The sequence below is a fragment of the Eurosta solidaginis genome, chromosome 5, assembly GCF_040869045.1.
Source record: "Eurosta solidaginis isolate ZX-2024a chromosome 5, ASM4086904v1, whole genome shotgun sequence".
Taxonomy (NCBI): Eukaryota; Metazoa; Arthropoda; class Insecta; order Diptera; family Tephritidae; genus Eurosta; species Eurosta solidaginis.
Window position 1 is genome coordinate 247,697,761 of NC_090323.1, and position 16,670 is coordinate 247,714,430.

The 16,670-nt window shown below is 35.9% G+C and overlaps 2 protein-coding genes across 10 annotated transcripts in view; one reads left to right on the top strand and one right to left on the bottom strand.

Annotated features, from left to right (window-relative positions):
* The window catches only part of LOC137253109 (uncharacterized), a 486,773-nt gene that overhangs the window by 465,019 nt on the left and 5,084 nt on the right, over window positions 1-16,670 (top strand). The gene's annotated exons all lie outside the window — the stretch shown is intronic.
* The window catches only part of ens (ensconsin), an 80,120-nt gene that overhangs the window by 60,727 nt on the left and 2,723 nt on the right, over window positions 1-16,670 (bottom strand). For all 9 annotated transcript variants that reach the window (XM_067789479.1, XM_067789481.1, XM_067789478.1 and 6 more), the window contains exon 2: window positions 11,822-11,872. In XM_067789479.1, the coding sequence (XP_067645580.1) occupies window positions 11,822-11,872 (51 nt within the window). The remainder of the gene's footprint in view (window positions 1-11,821; window positions 11,873-16,670) is intronic.

Here is a 16,670-nt window from a genome sequence, read left to right on the forward strand (position 1 = left end):
AAATGCAAATCTCTCTGGAACTTCCATATACTTCACTCTGAACATTGTCGATGATTTCGAGGAAACCTTCAGCTAAAATCATCGCGAGGCGAAAATTCTACTTCTGGACTTCTGGAGCATTTCCGTCATTAGGTTGGTTTTTTCTACGACGAGTACGTTTTACGATTTCTGTATAACCTACACCAGGTAATAATTGTTTTGTTTTTTCCTCGAAATCATTGAACTTTTCACGGAATGAAACTACCACACATTTGCAAATCTGCTTTTTCACTTTGCAATGACTTACTCACTGAACTCATAGCAGTCAAAATATAGTTCCATAAAATCAACATGAAACCAAATTGGAATTTTTGCATTTTATTCGCGATACACGTCGTATTTGGTGATTCATCATCAGCAATGATTTACTCCCCAGCGGGTTAGAGGGTCAGAATATACCCGCGGTAGGTATGCCTGTCGTAAGAGGCGACTAAAATACCACATTCAAAGGGTTGTTAGCGCAACCCTTTCACGTTGCCAGCGCAATATATAGTTTCTCCAAACCCAATTGTCAACCTCATCTAAGGAGTGGGAGCGCGGTATGGCCAAGATGGTCGCATGGGGTTATAAGAAATCGTTCCCGAGATGGTCGGGCTTGGTAACGGAACGTACCGAATCGGCATCCGGCAAAGGACAAGGCCTTCGGAGAGTGTCCTTATCGTTACAACAACACCAACAATGATTTCTAGAGCCTCTAATATGATATCTAATGAATCGTAAACTGAATTCGTCGCATTCGAATGTGCTTCCCCGCGTGTAGTTAACAACGTCTTCAAAGTCTTCTCATTGTTTATTTTATTTTTTAATACGCCCCAACGATAGGTGGAAGCGGAAAAAAAATTATATGTCTGCATAATGGCAAAAAAATCTACTGCATAAAAACAGCACTTCACAGCATGCTCTCCAACCAAATTAAGGGAATGCGCGGAACAGGGAACATAGATCGCATTCTCATTCAAACTCAATATTCTTGCTTGCACACCTTTATACTTTCCGGACATGTCTAATGCGTTGTCATATTGATGTCCTCTACAATTTGAATATCTAAACTTCAGTAAGAAACTTTAAAGTTTGATTAGTTAGACTTTCACCAACATGAGCTTCCAACTGAAGAAAAGTTATAAACCTTTTTTATTATTCAATTTACTCTCCTTTCATTCATTCATTCATTCATATTCAGTCTATGATTTACAACTTACAGACTAGATATAGAAATTATAAAAAAAAAAGTAAAAAATTACAATATGCATTGATAATAGCTAAAGAAAATATATGCATAATAGAAAAAAAATTAAACTAAATATCTAAATGTAAATGCAAAAGTATTTGGGACCTGAGGACCTCCCTCGACTGAGAGAAATCAATATTTAGCCATCTCGAAAGTTTATTGAATTCTGCTAGAGAGCGAAGAATAGGATCGAAAAATACATAGTTCACTCTGAAAGAGGCCACATAAAAAGGTAGGGAAAAACGAAGTAATCTACTGGGCACATTGAACGTGATTTTCCCGAGCAGGTCAGGGCAGTTTACCAAACCTGCCACGAGATCAAACACGAACATAAACCCGTGCAGGGTTCTTCTAGAGTACAGGGGTTGTAGGTTAGTCAACGTACTCCGAGACACATAAGAAGGCAGCGGATCCTCGAAATGAAGAGATTCAAGTCCAAACCGAACAAATTTCCTTTGAACCCTTTCAATTCTAGCCGCATGACAGCTGTAAATAGGGTTCCAAATAATAGAAGCACACTCGAGCTTTGAGCGAGCCAAGGAAATATATAGTCTTCCTGGTATAGGGATCCTTAAAGTCCTTAGCATAACGACGCAGGAGAGCAAGGTTTCTATAAGCTTTCGGAAGAACATAACAGATATGATTAACAAAAGAAAAATTAGTATCAAATACAACACCAAGGTCAACAAATTCATTGACTGCATTCAAGAGACTACTTTCTAAATAGAAATGTGAGACCAAATTATTACTTCGAGAAAGACATGTGAAAACATTTTTTAACGTTTAGGTAGAGCATGTTAGTATTACACCAATCAACTAGACTATTCAGGTCACGCTGCAAAAGGAAAACATCTGAAGGACTATCAATCCTACGAAAGATCTTCAGGTCATCAGCATAAAGTAGAAAATTGGAAAACTGAAAGCAAGCACCAATGTCATTGATAAAGAGACCGAGCAAGAGCGGCCCAAGGATACTACCCTGAGGTAGTCTTTCACATCGATACACTTCTTTGCACGCTCATACAATTTGTCAAATGCGTCCGATATTTCCTTTTTAGGAACCTTGTCTAGCTTGTCGGTCGTCGCCTTTTGAATGCAGTCAATTGAGTTTTATTTATTTGAGTAAAATTTATTTTCAGTTATGATTATATTTTATGTTTGTAAGAAAATTTTAGAAGTCTCTTTCATTTTTCGGGGGCCCCAGGCAACTGCCTATTCTGCCTACTTGTTAATCCGGTTCTGATGGTCATAATGTCAACGTCGCACAGTGTTTCGTGTAGAACAAGCTAGCTGGACAAAAACAAAGTTCTTATTCCAAGAAAAGTGTAATGAGAAATGAAAGAAAACAAACAAAATAACGGGGTTTTTGCTTTTTTTTGATATTTTTGCTCATATATATTGAGTAATTGAAGTAAGAAAGCAGGAGTGGCCGTAAAATGCATTGATTAATTTGCAAAATTCTTGTTGAATATTAAGATTCATATTTCTTTTAAGTGAACACTTTTACATAATTTTTTTGATGGATTCTAAGCTCGAAGGTAAGTAAAATTGTTTAATAGTAATTCTTTCGTGATAAGAGTATTTTCAATATATTTAACATTCCGTTATTAAGAAGGTATTTTTTCTCTATATTTTTAACTTTAGGAACAAAAAAGTTACATACATCCGCGGACATCCGGGCTAAATTTTACATATGTTATAGTCGCAAGTATTCTCTAATAGTCGAAAGAAAAAACCATTGCGAATCCTTTGCACATCTATTTTTAATTTTTTTTTTTTTTTGTAGGTTTTTTATCTCTACATATCAAATAGGATGTATGTACGTACCAGCTCCGACGCCTATATTTGAACCTTTAAAGCTGATCTACAAACGGCAAAACCAATTCCCTGGTACAGGGAACAAACACGTAGCCATAAAACATACAAAAATAAACGAGCAAGGTCAACAAGATCACACCAAAAGCAAAAAGGCGAAGATCATTGACTTCAACCTGCCACAACCTACCGCACCAGTCACCAAGGCATAAAAACAGGTACATACACTGGATTGATGAAGATAAACCAAAACCAGGTTTCGGCAATACCAATGACGGCAACACTGCTCTTAGGTTTTTCGAAAATTCTGAGGCTAGTGCTGAGATTACGGGATTGGATGTAACGCTTATCAAAAGATTCGACACTCTCCTTCGCGCATTAGCATCTGGGTACAATATAAATATCCAAAAATTTGAAAAATTTGCGGTCGAGACTAAAAAACTATACATAGATCTCTATCCATGGTTTAATATGCCTGTTACAGTTCATAAATTCTTAGTGCATAGTACTGATATTATAAAATCAGCAGTTTTACCTATTGGTCAACTTTCCGAGGAAGCACAGGAAGCCCGTTAAAAAGATTTGAGACGATTCAGGGCTGATAACACACAAAAGCAGTCGCGTGAAGCCACGAATAGAGATCTTATGAATATGTTGCTTATAACATCGGATCATTTAGTTAACAGTTTTAGGGAGATACCTAAGAAAAAATTTAAAAGTCTGACTTCAGAAGTCTTAAATTTACTGTCCCCCGATAATGTTGAGGAGTCAATAAATACCCCAGTTGTTTCAAGCTTTCACAGTAGTGTTGTTGATGTTCATGACTATTCCACTAGTGACTCATCCAATGAAAGTGATGATAGCGAATAATAACATAATTATAAAAGATAACCTACCCTATAACTTTTTGTTGGATCAGATTTTATTCAATTTAAATCTATTGTCTTTTCTACTTTGTATGATACTTTACTTTTAAGTTTTTGTAATAAGTAATTTTCACATAATTTAATTATTTACATTGTTATTATTATTATTGTAATTCACTTTTACATTCCTGACTGGTACTATAAAATAATTCTGTAAAAATTGTAGTGCCAGGATAAATACACAAATAAATACAAAATATGTATGTACATATGTACAGTCACTCACATAAATAAGTAGACAACCCTTTTTGGATAATTCTTACAATTTTCGCTTTCGCAAATTTATTTTAACTAATTTCCCATAAGAAAATTTTTCACGATCTATAACAAAAACTAAATTATATTTAAATTATTCGACGAATTTTCATAAAAAATTCCGAATTTTTAGAATTTTTTAGAGTATTGAGATTTGTATTCCATTCAATTTAAGTACAATAAAGTAATATTCTTAAGTCCTTTAAATTTTTTTGGATCTATGTCACTTATTCACATGAGTTACTGTATATGAAATAAGCAAATGTATGCATATGAAGTAAAATTTTGGTAAAAATAAAAAAAGAACATATGGCTGAAAAAAATTACGTAATTGTAATAAATGACTGCATATGAAACGGAAAATCTCATAAAATAATTTTGTTCAGCTAGCTTGTTCTACACGAAACACTGTGCGTCGTTGAGATTGTAGCCATTTCAAATTTGATTAATAATGATACAACTGATGAAACTTGCGTAATCAGCTGATCTTATGTGGCAAAATGTTTTCAGTTTAATTTCCAAATTTTTATCATTATAACTTCGGCATAGCTTCGAGATCACTTCGGTATTGATATTTCCTGAACAAAATTGTTAAAAACCAGAATGATCTAATTTACTATTCTTACCTTTTACTTCTTACTCCTCGGTTAGAAATTTGGGGGTAAGTTTGGCTGTATTTTAATAGCACAACTTGTAAAAAATGTATACCCCATCCAAACTTTTTTTATTCTAGGTCATCATTTTTGAATATTACCCACTGTAAGTGGGCTTTTGTACTTATTAGAAGTCGGGCTTTACTAAGTTTTATGTCCGCGGATTCCTGTTTAAATGTGATTCTAGATATGCTTGCATCATCGCAATAACAAATATTTTCCATGAAATTTAGGTCGGATTTTTAATTGGCCGCTTAAGTAAATTTTTGCAGATTACATGAGAAGCAGAGCATGTATAACACATTTTCTTACAAATGTACTAAGTACATAAGAATTGTTATTTTTCAGTTATAAAAACCTCTATACATTCCTACTATGTAGTGGTAATGTTGGTTTTTGACAAAGTGAAGCCCAAATGGAAAAGTCGAAATGGCGAAAAATCAATTGACGATATGTACATTTAAACTTAAATATAATTATTGGCAGTCTATGCCTAGAAAGTTCACGAAACTGCGTATATAGGAATTTATTTATGAATAAAAATCGATGCATTAATGTATGACGTAAGTATGTAAAGGAATTTTTGTTTTTGTAGGAAACAATAGATGCAATGGAGCGGTCATGATATTTAAAAAGGGTTGATCAAGCGCTGAGGGTGCCATTAAGCCAAAGGCACAACTTACTTGAAATAAGATTTTACCGAAGCATACTGAAATATTGCTGGAATGTTTTCGGCATCACTTCGCTACGAAAAACGAAAACGATTTCCTAATTTATTTCGGAATTTCTGAACAGTTTCGGGATGGTTTTCGGGTTAAATTCAAATTGGGATCTGAACTATCTTTGCATTATTTGAGATTGTTTTCGGGTCTACTTCAAGACCATTTCAGAATTGTTTGGAATAATTTCAAAATGGTTTCTGCGATCGATTTCGGCCATATTGCAGAATTTCTGAATAGGTTCGGGATTTTTTTCGGGTTAATTTTAAAATTGTATTTGAGCTATTTCCGGATCATTTGAGATTGTTGTCGGTATAATTTCGGAGTAATTTTTGCGATCAAATTGAGGAGTATTTCAGGTCAATGTCTAATAGACAATTTCGGAATTTTTTTAAGGAGCATAAAGAGATTATTTTGTAATCATTGGAGTTGTTCTAAAACAGCGGTCCTCATTTAGTGAAATAGTTATTGGCGCCACTTCACGCGTATTATTATTCTCTTTGGTCTTTATTCATCTTTAGTTGTCACTGAACAAGCAGAGTAGCAATATCGGATGAGGCTATTGTTTATTTGCGCATTTGCGAAAAGATATTTTGCGAACAAACGCTCATGTGCAGAATGTGTTCATGGTTTAATGTTAGCAATTTATTTTGTTTAAATTTTTCCTTAGACTCATGCAATAAAGTAGTATTTGTATGGCATATTTACGAATTACTTTTTGTGTGCTATCAAACATGCGTGCCTACCTCATTGGTTTTTCATCAACAACTAAACCACTACCAATAAGATGATTTTAGTTTTACTCACACAGCCGCAGTTTTGATTCTGGGGACCATTGGGTTAAAACTTTATTTCCGAGTTTTGAAGGTATAATTTTGTGCTTGTTTCCCAAAACTTCGTGAGACTATTTGCAATGTTTTTGTGAATGTTCGGAATGCATTTGGAAATTGTTTTCGGGACAGTTTGGGTATTGTTGGTTAGGATAATATCGAAATTATATCTGAATTTTTTTGGGATTGTTGTTCTCCCTTCAGAGAAGGGGTGACCCCTACAGCAGAGACCGTGTACAAAAAATCTAGGAATCATTTTAGGCAGTAAGTGGCGTGAAAGCTCAACGTGGAGTAAAGAGTGAAGAAGACCTTGACGGCACTTTATGAATGTAAAAGAATGCTGGGATGTACGTGGGGTATATTGCCCTCTCTCTTTCATTTGATATTTAGAGCGACGTTTTGGGACGTTCATCGATGACTGGAAGCTCAGCTCGATTACGCCCGTTTTCAAAAGTGGAAATAAGAACGATGTGCGTAACTATAGACCAATATCCAAGCTGTCCACGATCTTTAAAATTTTTGAGCATGCTGTGAACGACAAGTTGAGGTTTGCTGTTAAATCCCTTATATCCCCCACCAGCACGGATTTGTTGCTGATAGGTCTACGGTTTCAAATCTTGCTGTTTTTAGCGAATACTTCTCTGCTGGACTACATGTTGATTGCATTTACACTGATTTCTCCAAAGCTTTTGATAGAGTTCCTCACACAGTTCTGATAAAAAAATTAAGCTGTCTCGGTTTTCATTCTACGTTTCTTTTGTGGATACGTTCTTATTTAAGTAATAGACACTGCGTTGTTACCATTGATTGGAAAATGTCTAGTCCTTTTCTTGCGATTTCTGGCGTTCCCCAGGGAAGTATACTAGGTCCACTTTTATTTATATTATTTATTAATGACATCAGCAGTTGTTTTTCGTTTGCAAAGTGTTTACTTCATGCAGATAACTTAAAAATATTTTCAGCTATTAAATCTCCAGAAGATGCCATATAGCTTCACCAATGGTGCCAGAATTCCCGTCTCTCTTTAAATACCCATACATGTTTCCAAATTATTTATTCAAAATCAACTGACATTTTGTCTACAAAATACAGTATATCTAACTATGAACTTCAATGTGTTGATGAGATTAAAGACCTGGGTGTACCCTTCGACAAAAGGTTTTCTTTCATTACTCACATTAGCTACGTAACATCGAAATCATATTCTATGCTCGGATTTGTACGGCGCAATGCCTCAAAATTCTCAGACCCCTATACCTTTAAGCTGCTCTACACGTCATACGTTAGATCTCATCTTGAATATGCTGTCTTCATTTCGAGACCATGCAACCAAACGGTCATTTGTAGAATTGAGAGAATTCAAAAAAGTTTCCTTAAATATGCCCTTCGGCCGTTAAACTTTTCGGAGCCGATTCCTTCCTACTCTGCACGTCTTTTACTTTTTAATCCTCAACTCCTTGGAAACTCGTAGATCTATACTGTGCTTGTGATTCACGTATAATATTATTAATGGCTACATTCATTGCCCTTATTTGCTGGAAAGGATTCGATTTAATGTTCCCCAGAGATCTCTCATAAATTCCTTTCCATTTCATTGCAATTATTTTACAACAAATTATGCTGGTAATGCTCCCATTACGCGTGCTATTCTAATAAGTAATTCCGCTGCTCTAGACTTTTCTATACAAAGATCTGAATTTGTGAATATTTTGAATTCTGCTTTCTAAGTACACCGATTACTTTTAGGCATACTACTTTTTAAATTTTCTTTGTGTTATAGTCTGTAAGGATTAAAATTCATACGACTTAAATAAATAAATGTATGCTCGATATGTAAATATATGCTCGATTGTAGAGCCCGTCCTTTACTATAGAAAGCTTGTTTTGTGGACGGCCACACAAAAAAGTAGCTTCTTCCAAAAACTAAGGAGGTATGCAGGCTATCAATGCTTAGCATAACGCCACGAAGAATATAGCGTTATCAACAACAACGAGACTCAATGCTTAGGGGAAGCTTGACCGCAGACCATGCGGCCATAGTAGAATAGCGTAATCAAATATTGGACGAACAGATGCGCTTTGATTGGATTTCTACAACTAAAATAGAGATGGAAGGTTGGCGCAAAGGCGCTCGAATTGCAGATGAGGCGATACACGTGTAGACCGATGGTTTCAAAGTAATGAAAGGAGTAGGGTTTGCGGCATAGTGCGCTGGTCCGAAATTAAACAAATCCTACAAGCCGCTAGATCACTGTAGTGTTTTTCAGGCGCGGAATTAGATTAAAGCAGTAAATACACTGGAAAAAGTAGCATAATCTGCCGCCGCGTTAATTTTTATATTTACAGTTAAGCAGCAAATACACTGAACAAAAGCCGACTGGGTATTGGACCAAACCCACTTTTTTGTAGAGATTGGGGCTTAAGTAGACAAAGTACTATCTCCGTTTTCGGAAGTTAGCCTCCAAAAAATAGATATCGGCTTTCGAAGTTCGAAATTCTACATTTCGAAATTTTATTTTTTTTTTTGTTTACGCGTTCAGCAAATTAAAAAAGTAAAAATGTGTTCGTGGTCCGCCTTTTTCTTTCATTTGAATGGCTGAATTCTTTTCTTTGAAAAGTTTTGTATATCAGCTGTTATACGAGGTAAAAAGTCAGATCTTCGAAAATATAAAAAAAAATATGAAGTTCTGACTTTTCATCTCGTATAATAGCTGTTATACTGAATTTCTCAAAAAAAGAATTCAACCCTACAAATAGGGGAAAAGAGCGGACCACGACCACATTTTTACTTTTTTAATTTGCTAAACGCGTTAACAAAAAAAATAAAATTTCGAACTTCGAAAGTCGATATCTATTTTATGGAGGCTAACTTAAGAAAACGGAGATAGAACTTTTTATACTTAAGCCTCAATCTCCTCAAAAAAGTTGGTTTGGTCCAATACCCAGAAAACAAGTTGATTTTGTCGCATAGTGTTAAGGCAAAAGTTCCTAATAGCATAACATATGAAACTGTGTTAAGGTGTAAGGAATAGGGAGATATATATCTACATCTATATTTGGGACCTGGGCGTATGGAAATAGATGGAATTGAAAAAAGTGGATAAGTTAGCTAAACAGGCCCATCCCACGAAGCTTTTACCGTAGATGTCCCAATCAGATTGGGCGAGATTAAAAGAAGGCGAAAGTTGTGCATAATCGACCAAATAGGAACAACGTGGAGCCAAGCGCGGGGCTACGAGTGTCGAAGATGTGCAGGTCTTACAACCTGAGAATATCAAAGTTAATCTTATGATTGGAAAAAAAGGGGAACGTAGGCTCATAATGGGTGAGTGGAAATTGTCTATTCGCGTCACATGCTGTTAAATTATGTTTCTCTTTAGTTTGTTAAGTCTATGATCAGAAATAATCTTACAGTCTAGATACAAAAGTAATTAAAAACTTAATAATCAACTTATAACTACACGAAAAACGTTAATAACACGAATAGCGTAAAAAATAAAAAATAACATATTGCAAATTAAAATTAGAGGTACACTTCCAAAGTTGACTTGAAACTAATTCTCGACAAAGAAAAATCAATAAAAAAAAACCTCCTCGAGAGTCTGTTAAATTTAGTAAGCGCGCGAAAAATTGGGTCAAAATTACAAGTAGCATAGGTGCTAAAAAGCTTCTAGTATTTTCCAGAGGACGAAGTAACTTTATAACATAGGTTCTAGTTTCTGATAGGGGTTTTCAGTTTGGTCGTTGAGCAAACATCTGGTAACACTAAGGAATCATTCAGTCTATGTGAGGTCCCCACGGACCGGCAAGTTCAACCTCCATAGCAGTCGCTCTACAAAAAAGTCGCACATCACAATAGCAATAAACAATACATAAACTATGATTGCAAACAAATTACCGCCGTGTAGTATTCGGCGCCGTGTAGTATTTCCAGTTGTTCAGAAAATTAGAATTCAAGTTCAGAATTTCCAATTTAAATTCAGAAATTTCCAATTCAAGTTAAGAAAATTACAATTTAAATTCAGAAAATTGCAATTCAAGTTCAGAAAATTACAATTCAAGTTCAGAATTTTCAATTCAAGTTCAGAAAATTTGTCGGGTATTTTTTTTTTTTTCATCCAATGGAAATAAAGGTATGTAAGATGGTATCTATGTGTTAAGGAAGCATTGGACATCTTAACTCGTTTAAATCAATTTTGCGAGATACTCCACCTTCGCAACTCTGTGGAGGTCTCTCCCTTCCACTGCTTCAAAACTGCTGTTTCGACTGAAGTACTTTCTTGACCGTAGCGCCATCATGCACTTGTTGGAAAGAATTATCCTCCATTTGATTTCAAGGCTAGGGATGTAAACACCTTGAAGAAAACTTGGGGTACACTATAACGAAGCCACCATTTTGGCAACATGGTCAACGAAGCATCAACACTTCCGTAAGTAACATATAAGTATAAAATTAACTCATTAAAATAACTTTTGAAAATTAACACCCTACTTATAAATTTCTGAATTCGAACTGTAATTTTCTAAACTTGAAATATAATTTTCTTAACTTGAATTGTATTTTTCTGAACTTGAATTGTATTTTTCTGAACTTGAAATGAAAATTCTGAACTTGAATTGTAGTTTTCTGAATTTAAATTGGAATTTCTGAACTTGAATTGTAATTTTCTGAATTTGAATTGTAAATTTCTGAACTTGAATTGCAATTTTCTGAACTTGAATTGTAAATTTCTGAACTTGAGTTGCAATTTTCTGAACTTGAATTGTAAATTTCTGAACTTAAACTGGAAAAGGTATAGTAGACAAATATGCACTGTATTAAATTAGCCGTACTTATTCGTTTCTTATAAAAAAGTTTGCACATTTACATGGAAGCCATAAATTCTATAAAAAATTTTTAAGATGCAATCATACATTAATCTAAAATGCTAAAAATCCTTTCAAATCCATACGCATGCAGCTAGATATTATATACATATGTATGTAATTTTATTAATTTCGAACAACTACCTTCTGCCTCAGAACAATCACCACCCACTTGAGCAAACCAATGCAAGGTGGTTCTATTAGCATTCTCATTATCCATTGATTTCGAAGAAGGCGCTGCGAGCGGTGCACAAAATGGATTAAGTGCGAATTTTTTATATTTGTTTTCCGTTATTAATAATTTTTTTATTTATTTATTTTTGACCAATTTCGTCACGTTGCAATTAAAAGTGAATCAAAAAAATGGAATGTGAAATTATTTGTATGATATTTGAGCAAAAATTATGATGCATGTACGTGTGTGTACATTAGTTAGTATGTTTCGGATTTATGTGCGTGCAGTAATTTCGAAATATGATTTTTTAATTACCTTTGCGTTCGACACTGCCTTCACGACTTTCGATTTTCTGAACTGGTTCAGCTGTGATAAAATAGTAAAAATGGAAATATTAAGGAAATTACAAAGTGCATATGTATGTATGTATAGAAAATTCAAAAATTTCTTAAATAAATATATGTATATCTTATCTAACTTAGTCTAACGAAGTACACAAAAATATCGGGCAAAAAAATATATATTTTCTTTAGAAGAAATTCATATGACGAAAAAGCTTTCCCAACAACGGATCAATGGTCGATTAAAAAACAAAACAAATTATTATTAGAGCTTGTCGTCACACTCACAGTTACGAACACGAAAATAGCAGTCACATTTTTTGACATATGTATTTTATATTTTTTTCCTTTTTGTATGCTATCGTGTTAAAGAAAACAAATGTAAATTGTGTAACTAAAACTATGTCAACTATTTTCAAAAACGTTTTTGAAAAAGTTCGAAAATTCGAGAAGAGTTAAAAAACGGATTTTGTTCGTTTTCTATATTTTCAAAAGTTTTGCTTTCAACAAAGCCAAGTTCGGCCAAAATCATGATGAAATAATAAAGGTGATGTCAACAACATAACCTCACTTCTTCGGCAGCTCTATTTTCCAGTATTTCCTTGTATTACAAAAGTACCAAATTTTTATTGCTAAATTTTTCCTAGAAATTTCCTCAAAAAATTAAGTTTTCTGCAAAATTGTGTCTATAATCTTTTGGGGAATACAAAGTTATGTTTATGTTTATGCCTAAAAAAATCTGGTAGCTGCTAACATAGTTACTATATTTCTAAACGTATAGTAAAATCTACTCCGATCGTAGTAGAATTCAAAGGCAGTTATGTGTGATAGACAAGCCTGTTGTTGTAGCGATAAGGTTGCTCCCCGAAGGCTTTGGGGAGTGTTATCGATGTGATGGTCCTTTGCCGGATACAGATCCGGTACGCTCCGGTAACACAGCACCATTAAGGTGCTAGCCCGACCATCTCGGGAACGATTTATATGGCCACATTAAACCTTCAGGCCATCCCTCCCTTCCCACCACCAAGTTCCATGAGGAGCTTGGGGTCGCCAGAGCCTCGTCTGTTAGTGAAACGGGATTCGCCGCTCGAAGGTGAGGTTGACAATTGGGTTGGAGAAGCTATATATTGCGCTACACAACCCCTTTAATCCCTTCACTTTTTTGTAGTTTATGACAGTTTGCTAACTCATTCTTAATGGGCCAAAATATAGTTGAAGTATTATTTTTTTTATTTTTAGGAATGGTAGAAGATGTTTTTGATGACGCTCTTTCACGTAATATTCTGCTTTATGGATATCATCCTAAAAAATTACGTTAATTTATGCCCTCGTTCACAAATAACTTGACAAATCAGAACTTTTCTGCCAAACTTTTCTATCTGGATGGTTTCATTCCGATTAAGGAATGTCTTCCCCAGACTGCAAGCAATGGAGCTGGTAAATGGCAACGTTCTCAGGCCCATTTTCAAACTCGTTTGGGCCGCTACTTGTCCTTCACTAAGCCACCATCCTCAAAACGCTAAACCGTTATTCGTTCATCCGTGTCGTAGGATGATCCTGTGGGTTTCGCAATCTTTTTGTAAGTAACATTAGAATTATTCGGCCAAACGTACATTTTTTTACGTATCGTTTCGGTCGTATTAATTTTGCTCGTTGTTGAGGACTTGACTTCAGAAGCTAATAATTTTTAAAAATGTCATGAAGCGTTAACTCAAAAATAATGAATTGAAGTGTACTATATCATTACTAAAAAACTTGTAAATTTGCAGAACTTTCTGTACCAGACCTTGGAATTTTTCAATCCATTAGGAGCATCTTGAAGAGCATGGGTACATACCATGGCAAGCTCCAACGGCGCAGCTATAGGACACCTCTGATAGTATGGTGAATGCAGAGCTTAAGCCGCTTTATCCCCCCCAGCGGGTTTGGGGATTAGAATATACCCGCGGTAGGTATGCCTGTCGTAAGAGGCGACTAAAATATCAAATAGATTTAAGGGGTTGTGTCGCGCAAACCTTTCAGGTTGCCAGCGCAATATATAGCTTCTCCAAACCCAATTGTCAACCTCACCTATCCGTGGCGAATGCTGTTTCATTGACAACCGAGGCTGTGGCGGGCTATGTACCGGAAATTGCCGGGTCTGCGTCCGGCGAAGGACTATCAACATCGATAGCACTTCCAAGAACTTCGGGGAGTGTCCTTATCGCTAAAACAACAACAGCCGCTTTATATTTTCAGTAATGAGGTACAAATTGTTTTCACAATACTGTACACTGCATGTTGTGATAAGGAAAAAAACTATTTGCGCTCAGGACGAAACATATGTACATACATACATACCACGAAATTCGATGTACATACATTTGTATACTATAAATCAGCTGTAGAAGAGTGTAGACGAAACCCAAGGAGAAAAAACCAGTAAATAAAAACAAAAATCCAAGTACCTACTAATCAACCTTAAAGATAGGACGACAGTAAAATAGTTGTAATTAAAAAATATGTACTTTCACAGTGAATGCCCTCCAAAATACTGTTCGTATAAAAAAAAAAAACATGTGTGGTGGTAATTAACAGATAATAGGAAACGCGATATGCATGCACACATATGTTCATGAAAGTTTATCTCTATATGTCTAATCAATGCGGGAGTACCTAGCACATTCATTACATTTCAAGATAATAAAATTGCCCGAATAGTTTGCTAAATTTTGTCTATAATGTGTGCAAATATAAGATTGTATTGGCACATTGTTCTATTTTTGACAAGCGGCAGTCAGGGATGAAGGGATCATACATCCTTAGAACGCCAGAGATAATAGCTTCACAGCAGATATCGGCGCTAGATTTAAACTTCGTTTATCCCTATTGAAAAGACTCACGAGCTGCGAAATTTGTATAAAACCCTTTGTTTCTAAAGGTTATGGGCAGGACTCGAACAAAAAGCAGGTGTTTGTATGTTTTTCGTCGGCTGCCATTACGAAAAACCCTGTATTTGGAAATACTTTACAAAAACATCCTATTTTAGAATTTTCTTCAAAAACGATCTATCAAACTTTTCAATTTAAGCTCAGATAGGGCATTTTTCAAACAAATTCTGAGATAGAGTTTTCAAAAAAATTCTGAAATAGGGCGTTATTAAGAGGTGTGTTCGAAACGGCACCCGCGATAACTTGATATTCCACTCAGCAGTCGATTTATGGATGGATTGAGACAGATTAAGCAGAGTTTTACTTATGCAACCGCAATTGAATCCTAAGTACAAAGCCGCAATAAAATCGTCAAGCCTTTGTTGTTGTTTTTGTTGTAGCAGTGCTTCGCCCCACTTAACAGCTGCGACCGATCACAAATTGTCATCAATATCCTCTAACGGGAATCCAAGGAAACTTGCTGGGTTGCTACAACAACAACAACAGATGGTTGGTGTCATGTGGGGACACATTTTGTATGTCGGGGTTGATTCTGGATAGGTAAGAGTTTAACCTGTTACAGTATCCAAAACGAAGTTGAGCTAGAGTGACTCGCGTTTCCCTGGGGTGTATGCGTTCCTCTTCCGCATGTTTTGGGTACTGTTATTTGAGTACTGGATTCACTGGGCTATTCCTGGCATAAAGTTTGTGGAGTTCACCAAGGGCCTGCTTGTGTTTTTTTGCTTCAAACGGCTGAGTTCTCAGGTGCCGTATTTCCTCAAAATGCTTACGGAGATGACTCCCTAAGCCCCTAGGCGGTGTTGGCTCATCAATCAGATGTCTGTTGGGGTGCCCAGATTTCTGGGTATTCAACAGGAACTGTTTGGTTAGCATCTCATTTCTCTGCCTGATGGGAAGAATTCTCGCCTCATTATGTAGATGATGTTCTGGGGACATAAGAAGACAGCCCGTGGCGATTCTGAGAGCAGTATTTTGGCAGGCCTGTAGCTTCTTCTAGTGGGTAATTTTTAGGCTTGGCGACCATTTAGGGGACGGAAGCCTCTCTCTGGTAGCACTTGGGGCAAGGACAATGTCACAACAACAACATCACGCTGCTAACTACATACTTGTAAATCAATTTTCCAGCGGCTCATGCGATATGCGTCTTCGGTATGGTCGTCGGATTAAAAAGAAACTACAAGAAGCTATGTGATTACTAAAACATGCAGCCAGAACTGCGACAAATGTAGTATACTTATGACACCTGGACATCATGATGCGGCAATAACCGCCCATTAACAGTTGACGAGAAACGCTAAAAACGATTCGAAGAAAAGTTGAAAGGTTTCTGTTAAATTTTCAGAAAGCCGGACATCCAAAAAAACAACTATTAGAAGCGGCCGGGCCTGGCATTTCCTCAGGCACTATGAGGAGCCCCTGCATCCAAGAAAACCAATTCCCAAACTCAACCTCCACAATCTTGTCTGTTATTTTTATCTGATTATCTATCGATGTCATCGTATGAAACATCCTCCAGTCGACAGACGCTGTCAGCCCAGAGACCTAAAGAAGTCGCAATATGACGAGTATGGTATATACGACGTTTATGAATTACCATATCGGACCCCTCAGAAAGATATTTTAATCCGTCCATTTTTTGTCCAGGTTTTGCGCAGTGATTTGAATGATATTTACCACTTGTAAAATGACTTAAAAATTTTTGTAAGCTTTGCAGTGCTTGTAATTAACGGCATTTTACTGCCATTGTATAAAAAATAGATATAGGTAGGAAGCAAAGGAGTATACATTACAAAAAGAGATATTCTAACACATGCGGCAGGTATGCCTGTCGTAAGAGGTGACTAAAATACCGAATTCAAGGGGTTTGTGTAGCGCAGCACTTTCAGGTTGCCA